The following is a 23,212-nucleotide window of genomic DNA, read 5'->3' as shown; positions in this document are numbered from 1 at the left end:
TGCTACAGACATAGTGCTGTGATGTCTCAACAATACTTAGTGTACCAATCAGTAATATCTACTTAGACCTGATAAAATGTGAAGTTGCATGTATTGCGCATCAATAGTGCCGATTTGCGCAATGGCGAAAATAATGACTGGAATTCTAGAATTTGCGAATTTATAATATTGCCTATGCCGCTCATTACTAATGCCTACAAGCACCATAACCTGTCCTCATGAAGGTCTAACTGGAGGGACCCTCTGCGCTCATACTCCAATGTCATGACTGGGGGTGGGGGGGCAGGAGCCGTACCAGCTCCATACGCAGCGACTTCAGTCTGACATTTTCTTCATCCACCTACTGAAGAAACCTCCCAGCAGCAACAGGAGATGCGGCAGATCCTCAGCCAGCAGGTGGCCAAGATTGCTATGGGCATGCTTTCCTGCCTGGCCAGTAGCGTGGCATCAGAGCAGGTGTTCAGTGCTGCAGGGGGATGAATCAGGCGTGGATCCACCAGGATTTCCAGACGCCGGTGCCTGATGCAACAGCATAAATCATTCTTTGATGACTAATGATCATACTGTAGTGTGCTGCCACACTGTTATAGTCTGCAAAATGGGCCATCGCTACTGACCACATCCTGCAGCCACTATTCTGAAGCTTCCACCCGCCTGATACTACCCACCTGATACCTCTACTGCCACTCTTACAATTGGGCTTCTTGGCCTCCTAATATGTACGTTACTTTTTTTAAAAGGATAAGCATGCCAATGGGCCTTGTTATCTCACAACTTTTTTGGGGGTTTTGCTACTACAGTGATCTGCCACCATCTTGTGCTGTATGCTACTGCTGCTGCCCCTCCTCCCCAATCTGTTATGGGGCCACTATTGTTCCTGTTACCGCCACTGCTGTTGGCCCCCAACCCTAATCGGTTATGGGGCCGCTATTGTCCCTGTTACTGCCACTGCTGTTGATCCCTATCCCCACTCTGTTATGTGGCCGCTATTGCCCCTGTACCTGCCACTGCTGTTGGCCCTCATCCCCTATCCCCACTCTGTTATGGGGGCACTATTGTCCCAGTTACTGCCACTGCTGTTGGCCCTTATCCCCACTCTGTTATGGGGCCACTATTGTCCCTGTACCTGCCACTGCTGTTGGCCCTTATCCCCACTCTGTTATGGGGCCACTATTGTCCAGGTTACTGCCACTACTTTTGGCCCTCATCCCCACTCTGTTATGGGGCCACTTTTGTCCCGGTTACTGCCACTGCTTTACTGGATCTGGCAGTGTTCTGCAAAAACACTTCCGTTACTGATAATACAACCATCTGCATCTGTTATGAATAGATCCAGTTGTATTATCTTTAACATTTTAATGAACCTAATTAAAAGTCAATGGAGGACAGATCCGTTTTCTATTGTGGGAGATTGTGGCAGAGAAAACGGATCTGTCCCGATTGACTTGCATTGGGGGTCATGCCGGATTCGTCTTGCTCCACATCCCAGGAACTACAACATGTTGCGGTTTGCTATCCGTTATGGGAAAGCAACTAAACGGAACGGAATGCATTTTGGTGCATTTCATTCTGTTCGGTTCAGTTTTGTCCCCATTTACAATAGATGGAGACAAAACTGAAGCACTTTTTTTCCGGTATCGACCCCCTATGATGGATCTCAATACCGGAAAACTAAAATGCTACTGTGAAAGTAGCCTTATCTGTCAGAAGAGCAGAAAAAAAATAATTAATGAAAGGATCCTGCATTTTGAGCATCTGTACTTCCTCTTTCACACAGTCAGTATTTTGTATCAGTATTTGATCAGAATTTTACAGGCCAAAAGCAGGAGTGGGTTCAAGACACAGATGAGATGCAAATATTTCCATTACATTTGTTTTTGGCTTAAAAATACTGATGCAAAATACTGACTAAATAGCAACCATTTGAAAGAGGCCATTAAAGTCCTGCATGCATTTCAGACATAAATGGTCAAAGCTGATACAAATTCAGCATAAGGCCTCTTTCACATGATCAATATTTTACAACACTATTTGATCAGTATTTGCTAACCAAAAGCAGGAGTGGGTCCAAAACACAGAAGAGATGTGTAACAGATCTCCTGGCAGCCCGACCGGGTACCTCCGTCGATAGATGCTCCTAGTGCTTTCCGAGGACTCCAAGCACTCCACTTGACACCGTACGCACTGCAGACCCCACGAACCGCCGCAGCTTGGTTGGGGTCTCACCGTCCTCCACCCAGCTTTCAGTGGGTGAACCTCTCCTACATCCAGAGAGCAGGAACAGCTCTTACAAGAGCTAGTAGTTATGCCAGGGGAGTATAGCAAATCTTCAGCGTATAGCAATCCCCCAGTGTTGATCAGTTACCCAAACACCAGTCTCAACATGATGAAGGATAAAACCCTTTATTGAGGGCTACCCGCCCGTATTTATGCAGGCCCCCATCTGGTGGACACGCCCCTAGGGGACCAGATGTAAGACTGTGACACAGGACAGATATGCAGCAATTCAGGACACACAGACACAATACATCCCCACAATGCATCATGGTTTCCTCCTTTCTGCCCTGGAGACACCCGAGGAGTAATTCAATTATCTCTCAGGACAAAGGGAAATCGCCAATACACATGTGGGGACAACAGGACAGAAATCACCATTTAAACATACAATGTCACAACCCTTACAGTAAACTCAGACATTTAACATATCCCCAGATAGCTCAAGTCTGAGTGCATATTATTAGGTGAATGGCACTCAGACTACACGAATACACTAAAATTAGCTATCTGGGTACCCTCACATAACATAAAATACAATTCCAAAGACAGATTTAAGCTGTGCAGCCGGTCTGTCTTCTCCTTTAATGGGCCATAATCCTGAGGCAAGAGGCTGATAGCCAGGTCCCTCGAAAAGCCAGTGGCGAGATTGGTTTCGCCACAAGATGCAAACATTTCTATTACATTTTATCTCTGTTTTGGACCCACTTGGCCTACAATTACTTCTCAAATAGTGAATTTCTGAAAGAGGCTTTATGGATGCTCAAAATATAGGATTCTTTTTTTCAATTTTCTGTTCTCCTGACAGATCTGAAGAACTGAAAAATAAACAGTGATGTGAACACAGCCTCACTGCCATTGCCCCCCCCCCCCCCCCCCCCACACACACACACACACTTTTATGGGGCCACTATTGTCATTGTTACTGCCATTGCTGCTGCTTCCACTCTCCCCACTCTCTTATAGGGCCACAATTGTCACTGACACTGCTGCTGCTGTCACCCTGCCCTCTTTGTCCAGGGGAATAAATTAGACCTGACACAAACATTGACCTGTAATACTGATGCACAGTAAATCTACAGCTAACCGAAGGGATTAAAAGCATGTGTTTGGACTGCCACAACATGGACACAGCTCCTGCAGGGGCGCACATGGGTTTTTGGCTCTACTGAAGGGGGCATGCTTTTTATTTTTGTTAAACATAAAGGATTAGCTATAAATTTTGGTGCACTGCACAGTGATGTAGATAGCAATAAATAACACCTGCCAGTGATACTGATGGCAAAGTACCTACAGAACAAATTAACTATGAATGTGGGTACACCAGAACTTGATGCAGATGGCGATATATTATCCCTGCACTGTCTCTGCAATTTAAGTTCCAAGTCTTCACACTGAGATTGGTCCACTAAGTGGGATGAATATGATTAGGCATGGTTATACCTGATTTATCGATAAAAGCGATTTGTGCCAAATTAATTTGTCGAAGTTCATTGAATCAGCTGAATCAAAATTTTCAAAACTTTTCTCATCTCTAAGGCGTCTTTCAGACGGTCGAGATTTCCGCATGGGTGCAATGCGTGAGGTGAACGCATTGCACCCGCACTGAATCCGGACCCATTAATTTCTATGGGACTGTGAACACATTGCATCCGTGCGATAAAAACTGACTACATTTACGTACCTACTCGTGCCGGTTTGCCGCAATTCACCCGGGACACATCCGGAGCCAAAATGTGACGCCCGTCTGAAAGAGGCCTAAGCGTACGTTGACACAAGCGTTTTCTTTTCCGGTATTGGGTTCCATCACAGGGGCTCAATACCGGAAAAAACTGATCCGTTTTATCCTAATGCATTCAGAATGAATAATAATAATCACGGTGATGGACCATGTGATGGACCATGTGATGAGCGCTGTGACGTCACCACAGGTCCATTTTCTCACAGATGAAGCCGAGCTGCGCGAACAAGTGGATTAAGGTTGAGTTAAAAAAAAAAATGTATTTTTTTTAACCCCTCCAGCCCTAATTTACTAAGCATTCTGTATTAAGAATGCTATTATTTTCCCTTATAACCATGAACCCAAACCTTAACTTCAGTGAAGAAGTTCGGGTCTGGGTAACACAGTCAGTTTTTTACCACACGCGTGCAAAACACATTGCATCCGCGCAATAAAAACTGACTGCAATTGCGTACTGTAACGGATCTCCTAGGCACCCCGACCAGTTACCTCCGTTGATAGATACTCCTAGTGCTTTCCGAGGACTCCAAGCACTCCACTTGACACCGTACGCACTGCAGACACCACGAACCGCCGTAGCTTGGTTGGGGTCTCACCGTCCTCCACCCACGCTGGACCCAAGTCCGGGCTTCAGCTTCCAGTGGATGAACCTCTCCTACATCCAGAGATCAGAAACCATGAACAAGCTCTTACAAGAGCTTATACTCAGGGGAGTATTGTGATATAGCAATCCCCAAGAGTGTAGTTATCCCAATCCCCAAACATGAGCCAAAACTTCATGAAGGTATAAAGCAGCCTCTTTATTTTAACACACAAGCATTTTATACACATCTTCCAACAAGGTTACCACCCACAGAGTTTTGTAAAAACAGCCAATAACCACGTACAATACACTCAGACACTCCCACACAAAATCCTCCCCTCTGCCCGTGATAGAATTACTTCAAACTGGCTTGATGCAATCATCACAGGCAGGCGAATGCACAATATCCTCTGTCCTGGAGACCACGGAGAAGTAATTCAATTATCTCTCAGGACAAAGGACACCGCCAATACACACAGAGAGACAATGGAACAGACCTCCCTACTCAACGTATACAATGTCCCACCCTTTTCAATACACATAGACATTTAACATCCCAAAATGGCACGAATTAGACCAGGGGTTTAAGTTAGTTCAAGTCCTTTGTGAACAAAAGAGGCCTGGCTGATGAGAGGGCCCATAATCCTGGGGCAAGAGGCTAGTAGCCAGGCCCCTCCAAAACCCAGTGGTGAGGTTGGTTTCGCCACACGTACCTACTCCTGCGGGTTTGCCGTAATGCACCCGGGACGCATCTGGAGCCAAAACGTGACGCCCGTCTGAAAGAGGCCTAAGAGTACGTTCACACTAGCGTTTTTCTTTTCCGGTATTGGGCATTTATCCTAATGCATTCTGAATGAAGAGCATTCCGTGTCGTAAAAAGATATCAACTGTTTACCCAATAATAGTTACCTCTACAGTACCCGCCCCTTTAACAGTGACCACAGTAAACCCCCTTTTAACGATGACCGCATCTTTAATAGTGACTTCAACAGTACCTGCCCCTTTAACAGTGACCGCCCCTTTAACAGTGACCTTCACAGTGCTCGCTCCTTTAACAGTGACCTCCACAGTGCCTGCCTCTTTAAGAGTGAACGCATCTTTAACAGTGACCAACAGAGTGCCTGCCCCTTTAAAAATGACCTCCACAATACCCGCCCCTTTAACAGTGACCTCCACAATGCCTGCCCCTTTTAACAGTGACCTCCACAGTGTCTGCCCCTTTAACAATGACCTCCATAATGCTCGACCATTTAACTATGACCTGCACAGTGCCGACCCCTTTAACCTTGACCGCCCCTTTAACAGTGACATTCATAGTGGCCGCCACTTTAACAGTGACCTCCACAGTGCCTGCCCTTTTTACAGTGACCTCCACAATGCCTGCCCCTTTTACAGTGACCTCCACAGTGCCCGCCCCTTTAACAGTGACCTCTTCATTGCACGTCCCTTTAATAATGCCCATTCCTTTAACAGTGACCTCCACACTGCCCGCACTTTTAATAGTGACCTACACAGTGCCTGCCCCTCTAACAGTGACCTCCACAATGCCCACCCCTTTAACAGTGACCTCCACAGTGCCCACCCATTTACAGTGACGTTCACAGTGCCCGCCCTTTTGCAGTGACTTTCACAGTGCCTGCCCTTTTAACAGTTACCTCCCCAGTGCCCGCCCCTTTAACAGTCACCTCCCCTTTAACAGTGACCTCCACAGTGCTAGCCCCTTTAACAGTGATTGCACGTCCCTTTAATAGTGCCCACCCCTTTAATAGTGACCGCCACAGTGGCTGCCCCTCTAACATTGATCTCCACAATGCCCTCCCCTTTAACAGTGACCTCCACAGTACCTTCCCCTTTAACTGGGGCCTCCACAGTTCATGCCCCTTTAACATTCACCACCCCTTTACAGTGACCCTAATAGTGGCTTACTCTTTAACAATGACCTCCACAGTACAAGCCCCTTTAACAGTGACTTCCAGAGTGCCCGCCCCTTAAACAGTGACTTCCACAGTGTCTGCCTTTTTAGCAGTGACCTCCACAGTGCCTGCTCCATTAACAGTGACCTACAGAGTGCATGCCCCTTTAACAGTGACATCCACAGTGACCACCCCTTTAACAATGACCTTCACAGTGTCTGCCTTTTTAACAGTGACCTTCACAGTGCCCGCTCCTTTAACAGTGACCTCCACAGTGCATGCCTCTTTAACAGTGACCGCATCTTTAACAGTGATCTACAGAGTGCCTGCCCCTTTAACAGTGAGCTCCATAGTGCCTGCCTTTTTAACAGTGACCAACACAGTGCCCACCCCTTTAACATTGACCACCCCTTTAACAGTGACCTTCATAGTGGCTGCCCCTTTAACAGTGACTTCCACAGTGCCCACCCCTTTAACAGGGAACACCACAGTGCCCGACCCTTTGACAGTGACCTCCACAGTGCCCGCCCATTTAATAACAGTGACCTCCACAGTGCCCGCCCCTTTAAGTCGGGATTTGAAGAGAAAGACTTGCAGGCTTGTATTGGGGGGGCTCATTTTTTGGGAATAGGAACGGTACATCCTAGAGAGCTGAGACCCGATCTAAAACCTTCCCGGACACCTGATGTACCTGTGTGCCAAATTTGGTGAAGATAGACAGACAGACAGAAACTCATTTATATATATATATATATATATATATATATCAGAGATACAGATAGTTAGTAGGAGATAGTCAGTGTAGGTTAGATAGTGATATAGTGTAGCTGATAGGTTCTGCTGTCCATACATACATGCTAACATAGTGCTGTGATGTCACAAGTTCACAACAATACTTAGTGCACCAATCACTAATAAGTAGTCAGACCTTTTAAAATGTGAAGTTGCACATATTGCACCAAAATATTTGCATCATTAGTGCCGATTTTGCAATTGCAAATATATTGGAACACTCTATCTGCATATCAAGCTGTTGTAATGTTCAGCCGTGCCAACCATTTTCTCCAGTTTCAGGAAACTTCTAGCAGGTTGAAAAATGTAGCTATAGTGACCCACGCCTTTATTTCGCATGCATTACGCAAATATTGCATTACCGATTTTCACGATCAAGAAAATAATCTCAAATTTGCAAATATATGACGAATATTCTACCAAATATTTGCGAAATATCGCAAATTCGAATAGTGCCCCTGCCGCTCATCACTACTCAAGAATAGGACCCTACCACATACATTGCGCTCTCCATTCAGTACTATAGTACTTCCAAATATAACCGAGTAAGCATACCCAGCTATTTTGAGAAGTTCCATAGCAGTTAGAAAGAAACATACAAGAGCGGCTATGACTCCATTTGGGGCAATGTACACGAGGTCCTTTTCTAGTGATAGGTGTGGTTTTAAAAGGAAGAACCCGCACATATTGGACATTTATGGCATATCATGTGCATATGCCCTAAATGTACAGATTGGAATAACCATTTAACTACTTAAGTTATGTCCTATTAATTTAGGCCCTGGGCTATTAAATGTCTTACTTTCTCACATTTTTTGCAGTGATGAATTACAAGAGAAGAATGAAAAATTGAAATCAGCAATTCATCAAATAGTAAAATGTGACCTTGAGAAGCCAAATATCACAGGTCTGATAGTCTTACCACCAGCAGATTGTGTCATCAGCGCTTGGCTCCTGGATGCTGTCTGCAAAGAGAAAGAAGATTACATCAGATATCTCTCGAAGTTCTCAGGTTTACTAAAACCTGAAGGACACCTCATATTAATTGGGGTTGTAGATGCAACATTTTTCACAAATAAGAAAGACAGGTTTCATTTATTCAACTATAATGAGAGGTTTGCCAGGGAGGCTGTAGAGGGAGCAGGCTTTGTTATTGATTGTTGTCAGGTTAAGGAAAGAACAGCTGTTAGTGGCCTTACTAACTATATGGGCATAATATTCATTGTAGCTCACAAGAAGCAGTAGAGCTAAATAGAAACTTACAATTTAGGCTACGTCTACACAACGACATTTGTCGCGCGACAATAAGTCACGCGACAGATAGGGGCGTAACTACACTGCAACATTTGCAGCGCAACATTTTGTTGCACCAATGTTGCGTGACAATTTTTATAATGGTAGGCTATAGTGTTGCACTGCAACATGCAACATGCTGCGTCTGCGACGCAACAGTCGCTGAGGAATCCATCTCGAATGTTGCATGTTGCAGTGCGACAGCATAGACTGCCATTATAAAAATTGGAGCGCAACATTAGTGCAACATAATGTCGCGCGACAAATGTCGTCGTGTAGACGTAGCCATAAGGAACTGAAATAAACGACTTTTGTGGCGTATATCTTGTGCAGATTCTGTTGCATGCCTTGCTGCGACAGAATCTGCAACTTCTTCCCCATTCACGCCAGGTCTTAAAAAGTGGGCATGGTGTGGGTAGGAAGGCCGGCCTGTCTCATTTATCATTTTCTACGCCTGGTTTAGGCATAGAAAATTGTTTAAATGTAAGACTTCAAGGAAACTGCCTTACCTTTAGAATCAGGCGGTGGATAAGCTGAAAATAATCAATTGTGTGCAGGGGAGAGGCCGGACAGAGCAGAAGAATATCCAGTTTCCAGCATTTGTCACATATGGAGGTTCTTTTAATTTTTAGAAAATGATTTGGTTAAACAAATTAAATGACCAAACATTTTACCAGCTTTTGCTGTTCCCAAATAGCAACAAGGTGACAGATTCCCTTTAATAAAGAACCAGGATTTCTTCTATAATCTTATTTACCAAAATAATTTATAGAGAAACCTTTTGCTTGAGCAGAGTCTATGTTATCGAACCATAATCAGGTTCCACTGATTATTATGTGAAATCCAAATTAGTAGAGTTACGAGCTCGGAGAATCACTTGAGGCATAATCAGTATGTGTCCAACAAGATGATTCCACCTTAATGAAGCAGGGTGTAAAATGACATAATACTTACAGATAACGTTGGCAGATACATGCCAACCTTCATAAACCATAATCATGACATTCAACGTTTACACTGATTGGTAAAGAAGGGGGGCAATCCCTTGTACTCCCCTCATCCTAAACTATGTTGTCTCCTTGTTCACTCTTTGGCTGCAGGTCCAGAGCTGGCATGCTTCCCAGAATCATGACTAGATAGTCTGCAGACTATCTCAAGGCTAAAGATGACAGATGAATATAATTTTAAAAGGAAGTTAATACTGAAACAACATATAATATAAGGCACTTTTAACATTGTTGCACTCACAGTCTAGTTACTATAGATCCCAGAAGTTGTATTTCATTGGAACTTTGCCTTTAAAATCCTCAGATGGTGCTACTGGGAGTTATGATTACTGATGAGAGATTGATTCGGCTGCTTTGCTGAATTTCACAAATAAATTTGATTTGCCACTAAGCATATTCTACTACGGGCACAATAATGAGGAACGGCAATCACCCCACCCCTCTGTCAGTGAACCCCTCAGATGTCGCATTCATCATTGATTGTGGCATCTTATGCCACAATTGAGACCTCATCCATTTGCTTGCAGAGAGGCCGTCGCAGCCATCTTGATTGGAGACACCGTGATGACGCCGCCGCACCTGGCCAGCACGCTGGTGTGGTAATGTCACCTCGCACAAGATTTGAGCTATATCCTCAATCAATATTGCCGCAGCCTCTATGCAGACAAATGGATTGGATGAGGTGAGGTGAGCATGTTTTTTTTTTACCACCATTTCTGGAGAAATAGATTCTTTACCATAAAGTGCGAGGAAATTCAGCTTCGCAGCAAATTGAATTTGTCCGGAAATTAGATTTAAAGTAAATTCAGTTGGCTTTGAATTCCTCAACAGCAGCTACGAGTAAGGCCTCATTCACACATCAGTGTTTTGGTCAGTGATTTACAAAAGAAGATGTGACCTAAAACCAGGATTGGAGCCTCCACAGACATAAGCTACAAGGGAAAGATCTGCACCTGTTCTGTGTTCAGAGCCGCACTTAGTTTTGGGTCTAAAATCACTGATGTAAATCACTAACTGAACGCTGTGTGAATAAGGCCTCATGCACATGGCCGTTGCTCAGCCATTCCATGCATTGGGGACCGCAATTTGTAGTCTCCAATGCACAGCCAACATCTGCAGGTGGATCCAGACTCATTCAACTCGAAAGGGTCTGTGGTCCATTTGTACCGCAAAAATGTAGCGCATGCCCTACTTTTTGTGGTGTGGAAGCACAGAGAGAAACCACTCGATAGCACTCCATAGTGCTTCTGTGGGGTTCCATGCCTCCATTCCGCACTGGACCTTCCAAATTGCGGACCTATTCAAGTGAATGGGTTTGCATCCATGATGCGGTTTAAAAATGGCTGGGGCCCGTATATTGCTGACCTGCTGTATGCTGGCCACAATATGGGCCTGGCCGGCACACGGTGATGTGCATGAGCCCTAAGTCATAAAGGTGCTCTGCAGATTTTGTGGCAAAAAATTCTGCAATTGAAAATTAGTTCCATGCATTTGAATGGGGCAGCAATGGCATAGATTTCTGAAAGCCCCATTAAGGTGAATCGGACTGATTTTCATTTGTAGAATTCTTTGCCATGTGTGAAGGCACCCTGAGGCCCCTTTCACACGGGCGAGTATTACACGCGGATGCTATGCGCGAGTTGAACGCATTGCACCCGCACTGAATACCGACCCATTCATTTCTATGGGGCTGTTCACATGAGCGGTGATTTTCACGCATCACTTGTGCGTTGCGTGAAAATCGCAGCATGCTCTATATTCTGCGTTTTTGACGTAACGCAGGCCCCATAGAAATGAATGGGGTTGCGTGAAAATCGCAAGCATCCGCAAGCAAGTGCGGATGCGGTGCGATTTTCACGCATGGTTGCTAGGAGACGATCGGGATGGAGACCCGATCCTTATTATTTTCCCTTATAACATGGTTATAAGGGAAAATAATAGCATTCTGAATACAGAATGCATAGTACAATAGCGCTGGAGGGGTTAAAAATAAATAAAAATAATTTTACTCGCACAGCCGGCATCTCCTTCTGTCTTCATCTTAGCTTTGTGTAGCAACAAGGACCTTTGGTGACGTCACAGTCATCACATGATCCATCACATGATCTTTTACCATGGTGATGGATCATGTGACGACTGTGACGTCACCAAAGGTCCTTGTTGCTACACAAAGCTAAGATGACGACAGAATGAGATGCCGGGCTACGCGAGCAAGTGGACTAAGGCAAATTAATTTATTTAATTTTTTTAACCCCTCCAGCGCTATTTTACTATGCATTCTGTATTCAGAATGCTATTATTTCCCCTTATAACCATGTTATAAGGGAAAATAATACAATCTACAAAATACAGATCCCAAGCTTGAACTTCTGTGAAGAAGTTCAGGTTTGGGTACCAAACATGCACGATTTTTCTCACGCGAGTGCAAAACGCATGACAATGTTTTGCACTCGCGCAGAAAAATCGCGGATGTTCCCGCAACGCACCCGCACATGTTTCCGCAATGGCCGTGTGAAAGAGGCCTAGGGCCCCTTTTTACACGGGCGAGTATTCCGCGCAGGTGCGATGCGTGAGTTGAATGCATTGCACCCGCACTGAATCCCGACCCATTCATTTCTATGGGGCTGTTCACATGAGCGGTGATTTTCACGCATCACTTATGCATTGCGTGAAAATCGCAGCATGTTCTATATTCTGCGTTTTTCACGTAACGCAGGCCCCATAGAAATGAATGAGGTTGCATGAAAATCGCAAGCATCCGCAAGCAAGTGCGGATGCAGTGCGATTTTCACGCATGGTTTCTAGGTGACAGTCTATTCACTGTATTATTTTTCCTTATAACATGGTATAATACTGCTGGAGGGGTTAAAAAAATAATAATCACCTTCTTCTCTTGATTGCGTAGTTCACGGTCTCTTTTTTACTTCTTTAATGATGAGCTGTGGGCTAAAGGACCTGTGGTGATGTCAGATCACATGCTCCATCACCGCGGTGGCGGTGATGGACCATGTGATTGGATCATGTGATCTGACGTCACCACAGGTCTTTTTTTTTTTACCCCTCCAGCACTCTTATACTATGCATTCTGTATTCAGAATGCTATTATTTTCCCTTATAACCATGTTATAAGGGAAAATAATACAATCTACAGAACATCAATCCCAAGCCCGAACTTCTGTGAAGAAGTTCGGGTTTGGGTACACTCGCGCGGAAAAATCGTGCGTGTTCCCGCAACGCACCCGCCTCTTATCCGGGCCAAAAATATGACACCCGTGTGAAAGAGGCCTAATAGTTTATAATTACATTTATAAGAAAAGTGGATTCTTCATTTTCTCATTCAGAGCTTCAACCCTCTGCAGCCACCACTAGAGGGAGCTTAAGAGCTCAGATTATGTTATTGAATTCTATGATAGTTGTACAAATTGTGCCACTAAAATCCATAGCTAAAAATGCAATCAGTATAGAATTATGGACCTGATAAGAATATAGAAAACAGAATGGTGCAAGATTGGAAATTTCCTGCTCCTTACAGTTCTTAATGTGCACAGAATGACTTTGGTCACTGAAGCATATATGTTTACTATGACATATTCAATTAATTGGTTAAGATTAATTAGATTAATTGCTTTTTCACTCATTTTAGTTTTAAGGTTTTCTTTGCACTGTTAATAGTTTCACGACCTGGTTTGATCACATGGTGCATTATGGGATATTATAAGGCCACTTGCATTATATAAATATTGCAATAAAGGGAATTATGTAGCATTAAACTGTGTGCTTTTCTTGTTCCTTTCTTACTTTTTGGGGCTCATACACACAACCGTGGTTTTTTTTTTTGCGGATCTGACTCTTAAGCATTTACTTCAATGTCATATTAGGGACAAGGATAAGAAAGTTCTATAGAGGGTTGGATGTTCTGTTCTGCAAAATGCAGAATGAACATGGGCGGTATGCATGTTTTGTAGATCTGCAATTTGCTCACCACAAAAACGGCTATGGCTGTGTGCATGAGCCCTAAGCATGAAATTTCATGAGCCTTTGCAACATTCTGGGTTTATATATGAAATAGTATGCGTCATTTGCATTTTCACAGTACTCAGTGGCGGAACTACAGGGAAAGAAGCTGCTTTGGATCCCGAGTGGAGAAGGGGGCTGGGAGCAGTATCTTTTCTAGTACTATTTAGGGCAGGCAGGCCCCCAGTGTGACTGTATCTTAAGGGGCCTAGCCGGGCCTGAAATGTACTAGAAAAGGTATACACACCAGTATGCAGGACCTTTAAAATCCAGTAAGGCCCCTTGAACACAAGCGAGTTTTCCGAGCGGGTGCAATGCGTGAAGTGAACGCATAGCACCCGCAATGAATCCTGACCCATTCATTTCAATATGTCTGTGTACATGAGCGATTTTTTTCACGCATCAGTTCTGTGTTGTGTGAAAAACGCAGCATGTTCTATATTATGCGTGAAAAACGCCCTCGCCCCATAGAAGTGAATGGCGCTTCAGTGAAAAACGCATTGCATCCAGAAACAAGAGCGGATGCAATGTGTTTTTCACTGATGGTTGCTAGGAGATGTTTGTAAACCTTCAGTTTTTTATAACGCGCATTTTATAACGCATCAAAACGCATTGCACTCATATGGAAAAAACTGAACAACTGAACGCAATTACAGACATAACTGACTGAAATTGCTTGCAAAATGGTGCAAGTTTCACTGAACGCATCTGGACCTAATCCGTCACACTCGTGTGAAATGGGCCTAATGGTAGGCTAAAGGATCTTTGACAATGTCATCATGTCACATGATCGTAGGGCCATTAGCCTGCTATTTCTGCATTCCAAGGGTACTTTAGCCTCCAAGAGAGATCAGAGGAGAAGGAGAACGGAGAACCTGCATCCTGTAAGTAAATATCTGTATGTAAACTGTGTGTAAATACAGTATATATATATATATATATATATATATGTATTATTGTTACGGTTACACCCCGGCTAGCTGGAAGCTGGACCGCTTGGATAGTCTGGATCTCGGTTTAGGGAGAGAGAGAGGAGCCGCTTCGTCGCGATATCCAGAAGGATCCTGTAAATGTAGAACAATCCTGGTAACGATCTTTCAGCTAGGATAATCCTTCCCCCCTCCACAAACGAGTCGAGGTTGCGCTTTGAAGGTTAAGCAAGAGAGATGTTTATTGACCGGGGTCTCCTTTTATGCAATTCTGCCCTGGAAAGGGCTACATTTACATGATTACCACAATACACAATTACATGTCTGGTACAACCCCCACGTCTCCTCCCCTCAGATAATCCTTTAACATAATTAACCCACACACAGTGTTACCCAAGTTCTGGATGTACCCCAAAACCAGGGGGTACATATTTACATTCGGTATCCTCAGACAGTCCTGGTGTAGGGGAACAACATATCCAAAATCCGGCTCCGTCGGTCCAAAGGTTCGGGAGTTACGGGTCCCTGAAGTCCTGACCGACCGCACAGACTTTTCAGCCGAAAATGGTTCCCCAAGCTTTGGTCCTGCGGCCGGTCTCCGCTCGTGCGCCAAAACCCCACGAAACCCCTGCCCCCCCACAGCCACCTCGGTGTATGCCAGAATCCCCCTGCAAGGTTTAGTCCTTTCACTGAACGGCCGGTCGGTCGGCAGCCCCAGCACGAATTTACACTGTCCTGGAGGACTCAGCGGTGCTCGCCTGTCTGCGCCTCCGGCCTTAGATCCATGCGAATGGCTGAAAACAGAGCTGGGAGGCAAAATAGCACTTAATTGCACACAGTGTAACTAACAGTTTTGTAACAGTGTAACTAACAGTTTTGTAGCAATTATATTAAACAACACTATCATCTGGATAGGTCATCATTATCTGTTTGGTGGGGGTCCAACACCCGGGACCCCTACCGATTAGCTGTTTAAAAAGACATTGGCGCTCTCACTAGTGCTGCAGCCTTCTTTCAGCTTCTTCTAGACCAGTGACGGATAGGGTTGAGTGAACACGAACTGTAAATTTCCTACCAAACTTTAGGATTTTTGGACCCCGGACTCGAACCCGAACTTTTCAGTAAAAGTTTGGGTTCGAGTTCGGTGTTCAGTGATTTAATGGCGCTTTTTGAAAGGCTGCAGAGCAGCCAATCAACAAGCGTTTTACTTCTGTGCCCTTAAAAGCCTTCACAGTCATACCTACTAATGTCATTGGCCAGTGCAGAATGTGACCCAGCCTCTATATACGCGGGAGTAACGTAGCGCTGCACGTCACTCTGCTCTGATTAGTGTACGGAAAGGATGCTGCTGCTGTGAGTGAGAGAATAGGAAAGAGTCTTTAATCAGAAGTGCTTGTTAACTCAGCGATCTACCTAGATTTAGTTTCGTGGGTGCAGTGCACAATCTTTTTACCCTGCCTTAAAGCCCAGTGACACAGAAAAATAACTTTTATCCGTCTGTTAGTTAGGTGGCAGCGGCCATTTTATGCAAGCTCAGTGCACCAGCACAGCATATGTGCTTTTGTGACATTCAAATACAAGCTTGAAATACTGCAATAAAAATCTGGGTTTAAAAAAATATACATTTTTGGCAATATCCTACATCTGGGGCCTTTGCAGCATTTGTCAGTGTGAAATACAAGCTTGCAATACTTCAATAATTTTCCGGGTTTAAAAAAATCAACCATTTTTTGCAAGACTCTACATCTGGGGCCTTTGCAGCATTTGTCATTGTGAAAAACAAGCTTGAAATACTGCAATAATTTTCTGGGTTTTAAAAAACACCCTTTTTGGGCAAAATACTTTTTGGGCAAATTTTACAGCCTTTGCTGCATCTGTCAGTGTGAAATACACGCGTTAGATACTAAATTTGCGGAGAATGAGGAGAGTGTCGAATAAGGGATGTGGCCCAGGTCGTGCTGCTGGTGCCTTCAGCGTTATTTGGTCGGGCCTAATGCGGCTCTATGAATGGTGAGGCCAGAACAAGTACAGGCGATAGTAGATTGGGTGGCTGACAGTGCCTACAGTTCCTTCACATTGTCTCCCACCCAGTCTCCTGCTGAAAGATCAGAGTTAACACCTGCAGCCGACGTCCATCAGTCTTTCACCTCACCCCCTTGCAAATAGTCCAAGCAGTCTGAGCCCCAAGACATGCAGCAGTCTCTGTTGCATGTCTGCTTATTGATGACTCTGCTAGCAGGGTTTCCCAGGGCCATCCACATAGCCCTGCCCCAGAAGTGGAAGAGATTGAGTGCACTGATACCCAACCACTTATGTTTCAAGATGGGAGGACCACAGCAGCACTTCTCGGATGATGACGAAACACAGATGCCAATTGCTGTGGCTTTCGAAAGTGTGCAGACAAGCAGGGAGGGCAGGGCTGAAGACTGGGTGGAAGATGATGAGGAGGACGATGAGGTCCTTGACCCCACATAGAATCAAGGTCATGCGAGTAAACTGTGTAGTTCAGAGGAAGAGGCGGTGGTCGCACAGAGACACCAGCACAGCAAAAGAGGGAGCAGGGTAGAAAAGCGGAGCGGCCATCCCCTAGACAGTACGCGTGCTACTGCCCAATGCAACAAGGGACCGAGCACACCAAAGGTAGCTCCAAGGAGTTCATAGGCTGGTCTGAAGAACTGCTTCTGGCGTGGCAGTTCTTCAGACAATATGCTGACGACAAGACACAAGTTTTTTACACATGCCGTGCAATCAGAGGCTGACGACAAGACATGAGTGGTTTGCACATGCCGTGCAATCAAAGCCTGAAGCGAGGCATAAACGTTCTCAACCTGAGAACAACCTGCAGTGGAGTAGACACATCATAAACCAAGAAAGGTCTCTGGCTCCTCCTACTTCCTCTTCTGGTGACAGTGGCACCTGCCACCCCGCAAAGAGAATCTGCCAGCAACGCCACCACCTGGGTCACCAAGCATCTTCACAATGTCCAACGGAAGCGTTCAGCTCTCCATCTACCAAACACTGGAGTGGAAGAGGAAGTACCCCCCTACCCACCCACGATCCCTTGACCTGAATGCCAGCATTTCAAAATTACTGGCCTTTAAAAAGCTGTCATTCCGTCTGGTGGAGACAGAGAGTTTTAAAAGTCTTATGGTGGTGGCTGTCCCACAGTACGTCGTACCCAGCCGCCACTACTTTTCCAGGCAAGCCATCCCTTCCCTGCACAACCAAGTGGGGGACAAAATCAGATGTGCACTGCGCAACGCCATCTGTGGCAAAGTCCACCTATCTACGGATACGTGGACCAGTAAGCACGGTCAGGGACGTTATATCTCCATAACAGCACACTGTGTAAATGCAGTGGCGGCAGGGCCAGAGGAGGAGAGTAGTTTGGCGCATGTCCTTCCACCACCGAGGATTGCAGGGCGCTTCAGTTTGCCTCCTGTTGCTTCCTCCTCCTACTCCGCTTCCTCATCCTCTACTGGCTCCTCATCCGTTCAGCGTAACACCTTCACCACCAACTTCAGCAGGCAGTTTTAAAATGTATCTGTTTGGGGGACGAACCCCACACCACGCAGGAGCTGTGGATGGGCATGGAACAACAGACCAGTGAGTGGTTGCCTCAAGCCCGGCCTGGTGGTGTGCGACAATGGGCGAAATCTCGTAGAAGCTCTGGGACTAGCCGGTTTGATGCACATCCCTTGCCTGGCACATGTGCTGAATTTTGTGGTGCAGAGGTTCCCTAAAAATTACAGCGATATTTCAGAGCTTCTGCATAAAGTGCAGGCCATCTGTGCTTGCTTTCTGCGTTCTCACCCTGCTGCTGCTCATCTGTCAGAGCTGCAGCATAACTTCAGCCGTCCCGCTCACCGCCTCATATGCGACGTGCCCACAAGGTGGAACTCCACCTTGCACATGCTGGCCAGATTGTGCGAGCAGCAGCAGGCGATAGTGGAGTTTCAGCTCCAGCATGCACGGGTGAGTCGCTCTGAGGAACAGCACCACTTCACCACCACTGACTGGGCCTCCATGTGAGACCTGTGTTCCTTGTTGCGCTGTTTCAAGTACTCCAACAACATGGCCAGTGCCGATAACACTGTTCTCAGTGTAAGGCCTCATGCACACGACCGTTGTGTGCATCCGTGGCCGTTGTGCCGTTTTCCGTTTTTTTTCGCGGACCCATTGACTTTCAATGGGTCCGTTGAAAAAACGGAAAATGCACCGTTTTTCAGCCGTGACCGTGATCCGTGTATCGTGTCCGTCAAAAAAATATGACCTGTCCTATTTTTTTCACTGATCACGGTTTGCGGACCCATTCAAGTCAATGGGTCCGTGAAAAAACGCGGATGCACCTTATAAGCCTTCCGTGTGTCATCCGCGTCCGTTTTTTCTGCGGATTGGTTGCCTGGAAACCTGTCTCCAAGTCATTTTGCCCAAAAAAAAAAAAAGGGACACAGGAAGTTGAAAGTAGACGATTGGCAAGCCTTGTTTCTGAGGAAATTTACCTCAGACAATAATTGTCAGCAGGAAGTTTGGGGCAAGTTCACTGTCCAATTGACAAAATGCCAAAATGGAATTTGGACAAGTTGATCACATTAGTTCAAGAAAGGCCCGAGCTATGGGACACTCGCTCCTCCGCGTATCAGGACCGTGTACGGAAGGAGATATCATGGGAGAAAGTGGCCCGTCGCCTCAAGCCACGCGAGTGGGATAAAGAGGATAACCGTGGTCGTGCAGAACTAGGTACGTGCAAGCAATGTCGCAATGAGGTTTGGTATTTGTGTAGTCCCTTAAGAAAAAGTAAATTACTTCAGAGAATTCACAATCATGTCCCTTTGGAGGCCTGGCTTAATTGTGTATTGCAGGGATGCTCAACATGTGGCCCTCCAGCTGTTGTTAAACAACACCTCCCACTAGGCCCTGCTGTACCTAAAGGCCTGCTGGGAGTTGTCATTTTGCAACAGCGGAAGGGACACCCTGTACATGTAGGGGCCCAGCTGGAGGCGAAGCAGGTGAAGCAGCTACATTGTGTCCATGAGTTTGAAATGCCCTATCCGGGAAGAGGGGGTAGTAGATTAAAATACTTTGTCATGGACCCCTCCACAGTGTCTGCACAGTTAGATATACAGGAACAGTATAGGTAATGTAAAAAAGCTAGAAACTGCGTCCTGAGAAAAGAGAGTGTTCATTACTAGCCACTGGACTTGAGGCGGCTTGTAAGGAAGGTGTTGCAAACAAATTACTGTGGTAGGGGGGCCATCTTTAACATTTGTCATTGTGGCCGGTCATTCATCTTTACGCCACTGTGTATGTTTGTACTACTTTTCCAGTATTATTTTACGCCCCCCTTCCTGTTTTAATGTCTGTTCCCACCTTACCTTCTGCCCACCGTTGTAATGTATTCTGTGGCTTTTTTGGGCAAGTTTGAACACATGTGCCATGTTGAACAGTATCTTTAATCTTCTCTCTATTGGCAGTTACATGAAATAGTCTTTAGAAAAGCCAATCTCCCCATATTTTCGCCATTCATGAAATTGTCTACCATTCTCTTTCACCCACAAGTGGAGAAGTGCATTTATTTAATTGTATTCATTCCAAAAATTCAACGCGCTTTTCTTTTTTGAATTCCAAATTTGAGGAATTCTCAGTTTAATCAACCTTGGATGTTTGTTTTGACAGTGAAAAATGTCAAGGTCCGCTGGAACAGCTGCAGGGACCAGTTCCGGAGGGAGCTCAATGAAAAGGGCCGCAGCGGAGAAGGGACATCCAGAAAAAGGCCCTACATCTATACACAGCAGCTTAGCTTCCTTCGTCCGGTGATGGAGTTGAGGCCGTAAGTTTTTTTGGTTACCGTCAAAAAAACATTTTTATTCAATTCATGTCCGAACACACCATGCAAACATACAGACGTGGACAAAATTGTTGGTACCCTTTGGTCAATGAAAGAAAAAGTCACAATGGTCACAGAAATAACTTTAATCTGACAAAAGTAATAATAAATTAAAATTCTATAAATGTTAACCAATGAAAGTCAGACATTGTTTTTCAACCATGCTTCAACAGAATTATGTAAAAAAATAAACTCATGAAACAGGCATGGACAAAAATGATGGTACCCCTAGAAAACACAGAACATAATGTGACCAAAGGGACATGTTAATTCAAGGTGTGTCCACTAATTAGCATCACAGGTGTCTACAACCTTGTAATCAGCCATTGGGCCTATATATATGGCTCCAGGTAATCACTGTGTTGTTTGGTGATATGGTGTGTACCACACTCGACATGGACCAGAGGAAGCAAAGGAAAGAGCTGTCTCAAGAGATCAGAAAGAAAATTATAGACAAGCATGTTAAAGGTAAAGGCTATAAGACCATCTCCAAGCAACTAGATGTTCCTGTGAGTACAGTTGCACATATTATTCATAAGTTTAAGATCCATGGGACTGTAGCCAACCTCCCTGGACGTGGCCGCAGGAGGAAAATTGATGACAAATCTAAGAGACGGATAATCCGAATGGTAACAAAAGAGCCTAGAAAGACTTCTAAAGAGATTCAAGGTGAACTTCATGCTCAAGGAACATCAGTGTCAGATCGCACCATCCGTCGTTGTTTGAGCCAAAGTGGACTACATGGGAGACGACCAAGGAGGACACCATTGTTGAAAACGAATCATAAAAAAGCAAGACTGGAATATGCCAAACTACATGTTGACAAGCCACAAAGCTTCTGGGAGAATGTCCTGTGGACAGATGAGACAAAAATCGAAGTTTTTGCCAAGGCACATCAGCTGTATGTTCACAGACGAAAAAATGAAGCATATCAAGAAAAGAACACTGTCCCTACTGTGAAACATGGAGGAGGCTCTGTTATGTTCTGGGGCTGCTTTGCTGCGTCTGGCACAGGGTGTCTTGAATCTGTGCAGGGTACAATGAAATCTCAAGACTATCAAGGAATTCTAGAGAGAAATGTACTAGCCAGTGTCAGAAAGCTTGGTCTCAGTCGCAGGTCATGGGTCTTGCAACAGGACAATGACCCAAAACACACCGCTAAAAACACCCAAGAATGGCTAAGAGGAAAAAATTGGACTATTCTAAAGTGGCCTTCTATGAGCCCTGACCTCAATCCTATTGAGCATCTTTGGAAGGAGCTGAAACATGCAGTCTGGAAAAGGCACCCTTCAAACCGGACACAACTGGAGCAGTTTGCTCATGAGGAGTGGGCCAAAATACCTGCTGAGAGGTGCAGATGTCTCATTGACAGTTACAGGAAGCGTTTGATTGCAGTGATTGCCTCAAAAGGTTGCGCAACAAAATATTAAGTTAGGGGTACCATCATTTTTGTCCATGCCTGTTTCATGAGTTTATTTTTTTACATAATTCTGTTGAAGCATGGTTGAAAAACAATGTCTGACTTTCATTGGTTAACATTTATAGAATTTTAATTTATTATTACTTTTGTCAGATTAAAGTTATTTCTGTGACCATTGTGACTTTTTCTTTCATTGACCAAAGGGTACCAACAATTTTGTCCACGTCTGTATATGTGTTATACCTTTAGGCTAGGTCAACACGACGACATTTGGTGCGCATCAAAAAGTCGAGCAACAGATAGGATGCAACAGTTGTGGGGCAACATTTTGATGCCCTAATCTTGTGCGACAACTTTTAAAAAGGCAGTTTTTGTTGTCGCACTCTAGCATGCGACATTTGACGACTGCGATGTGTCTGTTGCTGAAAAATCCATCGACAATGGATTTTAGGCGACTGTGGCGTTGCAATCGCAGCATGTCGCATGTTGCAGTGCGACACCCTTGACTGCCATTCTAAAAATTGATGCGCAACATTGGTGCTACAAAATGGCTTGCCACAAATGTCGTCGTGTAGACCTTGCCTTACTCCAAGTGTGTGATGCAATTTTGGAAGTTGCAGGTTTTCTTCACACATAAGGGGGTTGCCTTTCGACAGGATCGCCTGAGCCACCAATGTATCCACTAAATGTGAGAGAAATCTCCCTTTTTGTTGTGGATTTGTAAAATGATGCATACTCATTGTTGGTTTTTAGTGTAACCGACTTTTTCAAAGTAAGTTACTTACCTCGTCAACTATGGCCATTTTGATAGGATATGCGGCTATTGGCTTACAGCAAATCGTCTGTCCGCTGGGAGTTGGATATAATTCTCATACCCCTGATTGGGAAGGTGGACACATTGCTCTTGCGCCACATTACGATATTTTTTCTAATAGGAATGCCTAAATTTGGTGTGTGCATGTTCCTTGACTAGCATCTGACCAGTATAATATGAAAATCTGTATAACTTATATCATGATTTATAACGGATTGTCAGTACACCCTGGAACTCAAACAAGGGGTTCTCTTACACCATTGTTCTTGGTTTACCAGAAATAAAAGTCCGGCATGACCCTTGAGCTGGACGAGTAAATGTCGTCAGGCACATCCATACTGGGACACTCTGGCAACGTTTAAAATGCATACCCCAGCATCTGGGGACTGTTTTCAGCTATTTGGACATTAGGACATGCTTGTAGTGAAATTTAAAACCAGTTAAGGTGGCACATTTCTTCAGTACGGACGGCCGAGAAGGCCAGAATCTCTTCTGTTGGCTAACGCCAAACCTGCAAGATTCCAATCTGGCTCCCAAACAACACC

The 23,212-nt window shown here is 44.9% G+C and overlaps 1 protein-coding gene across 1 annotated transcript in view; it reads left to right on the top strand.

The window, feature by feature from the left end:
- LOC122928840 (nicotinamide N-methyltransferase-like) overlaps window positions 1-8,602 on the top strand; it is an 87,816-nt gene extending 79,214 nt beyond the window's left edge. Inside the window, exon 3 of the mRNA XM_044282107.1 lies at window positions 8,125-8,602. Coding sequence (XP_044138042.1) covers window positions 8,125-8,548 — 424 coding nt within the window. The 3' untranslated portion in view covers window positions 8,549-8,602. The remainder of the gene's footprint in view (window positions 1-8,124) is intronic.
- Window positions 8,603-23,212: the final 14,610 nt, after the last annotated feature.

The sequence above is a fragment of the Bufo gargarizans genome, chromosome 2 (assembly GCF_014858855.1).
Source record: "Bufo gargarizans isolate SCDJY-AF-19 chromosome 2, ASM1485885v1, whole genome shotgun sequence".
In the NCBI taxonomy this organism is placed as follows: domain Eukaryota; kingdom Metazoa; phylum Chordata; class Amphibia; order Anura; family Bufonidae; genus Bufo; species Bufo gargarizans.
The sequence above is the reverse complement of the archived record's forward strand: the minus strand, read 5'-3'. Positions and strand labels throughout refer to the sequence as shown.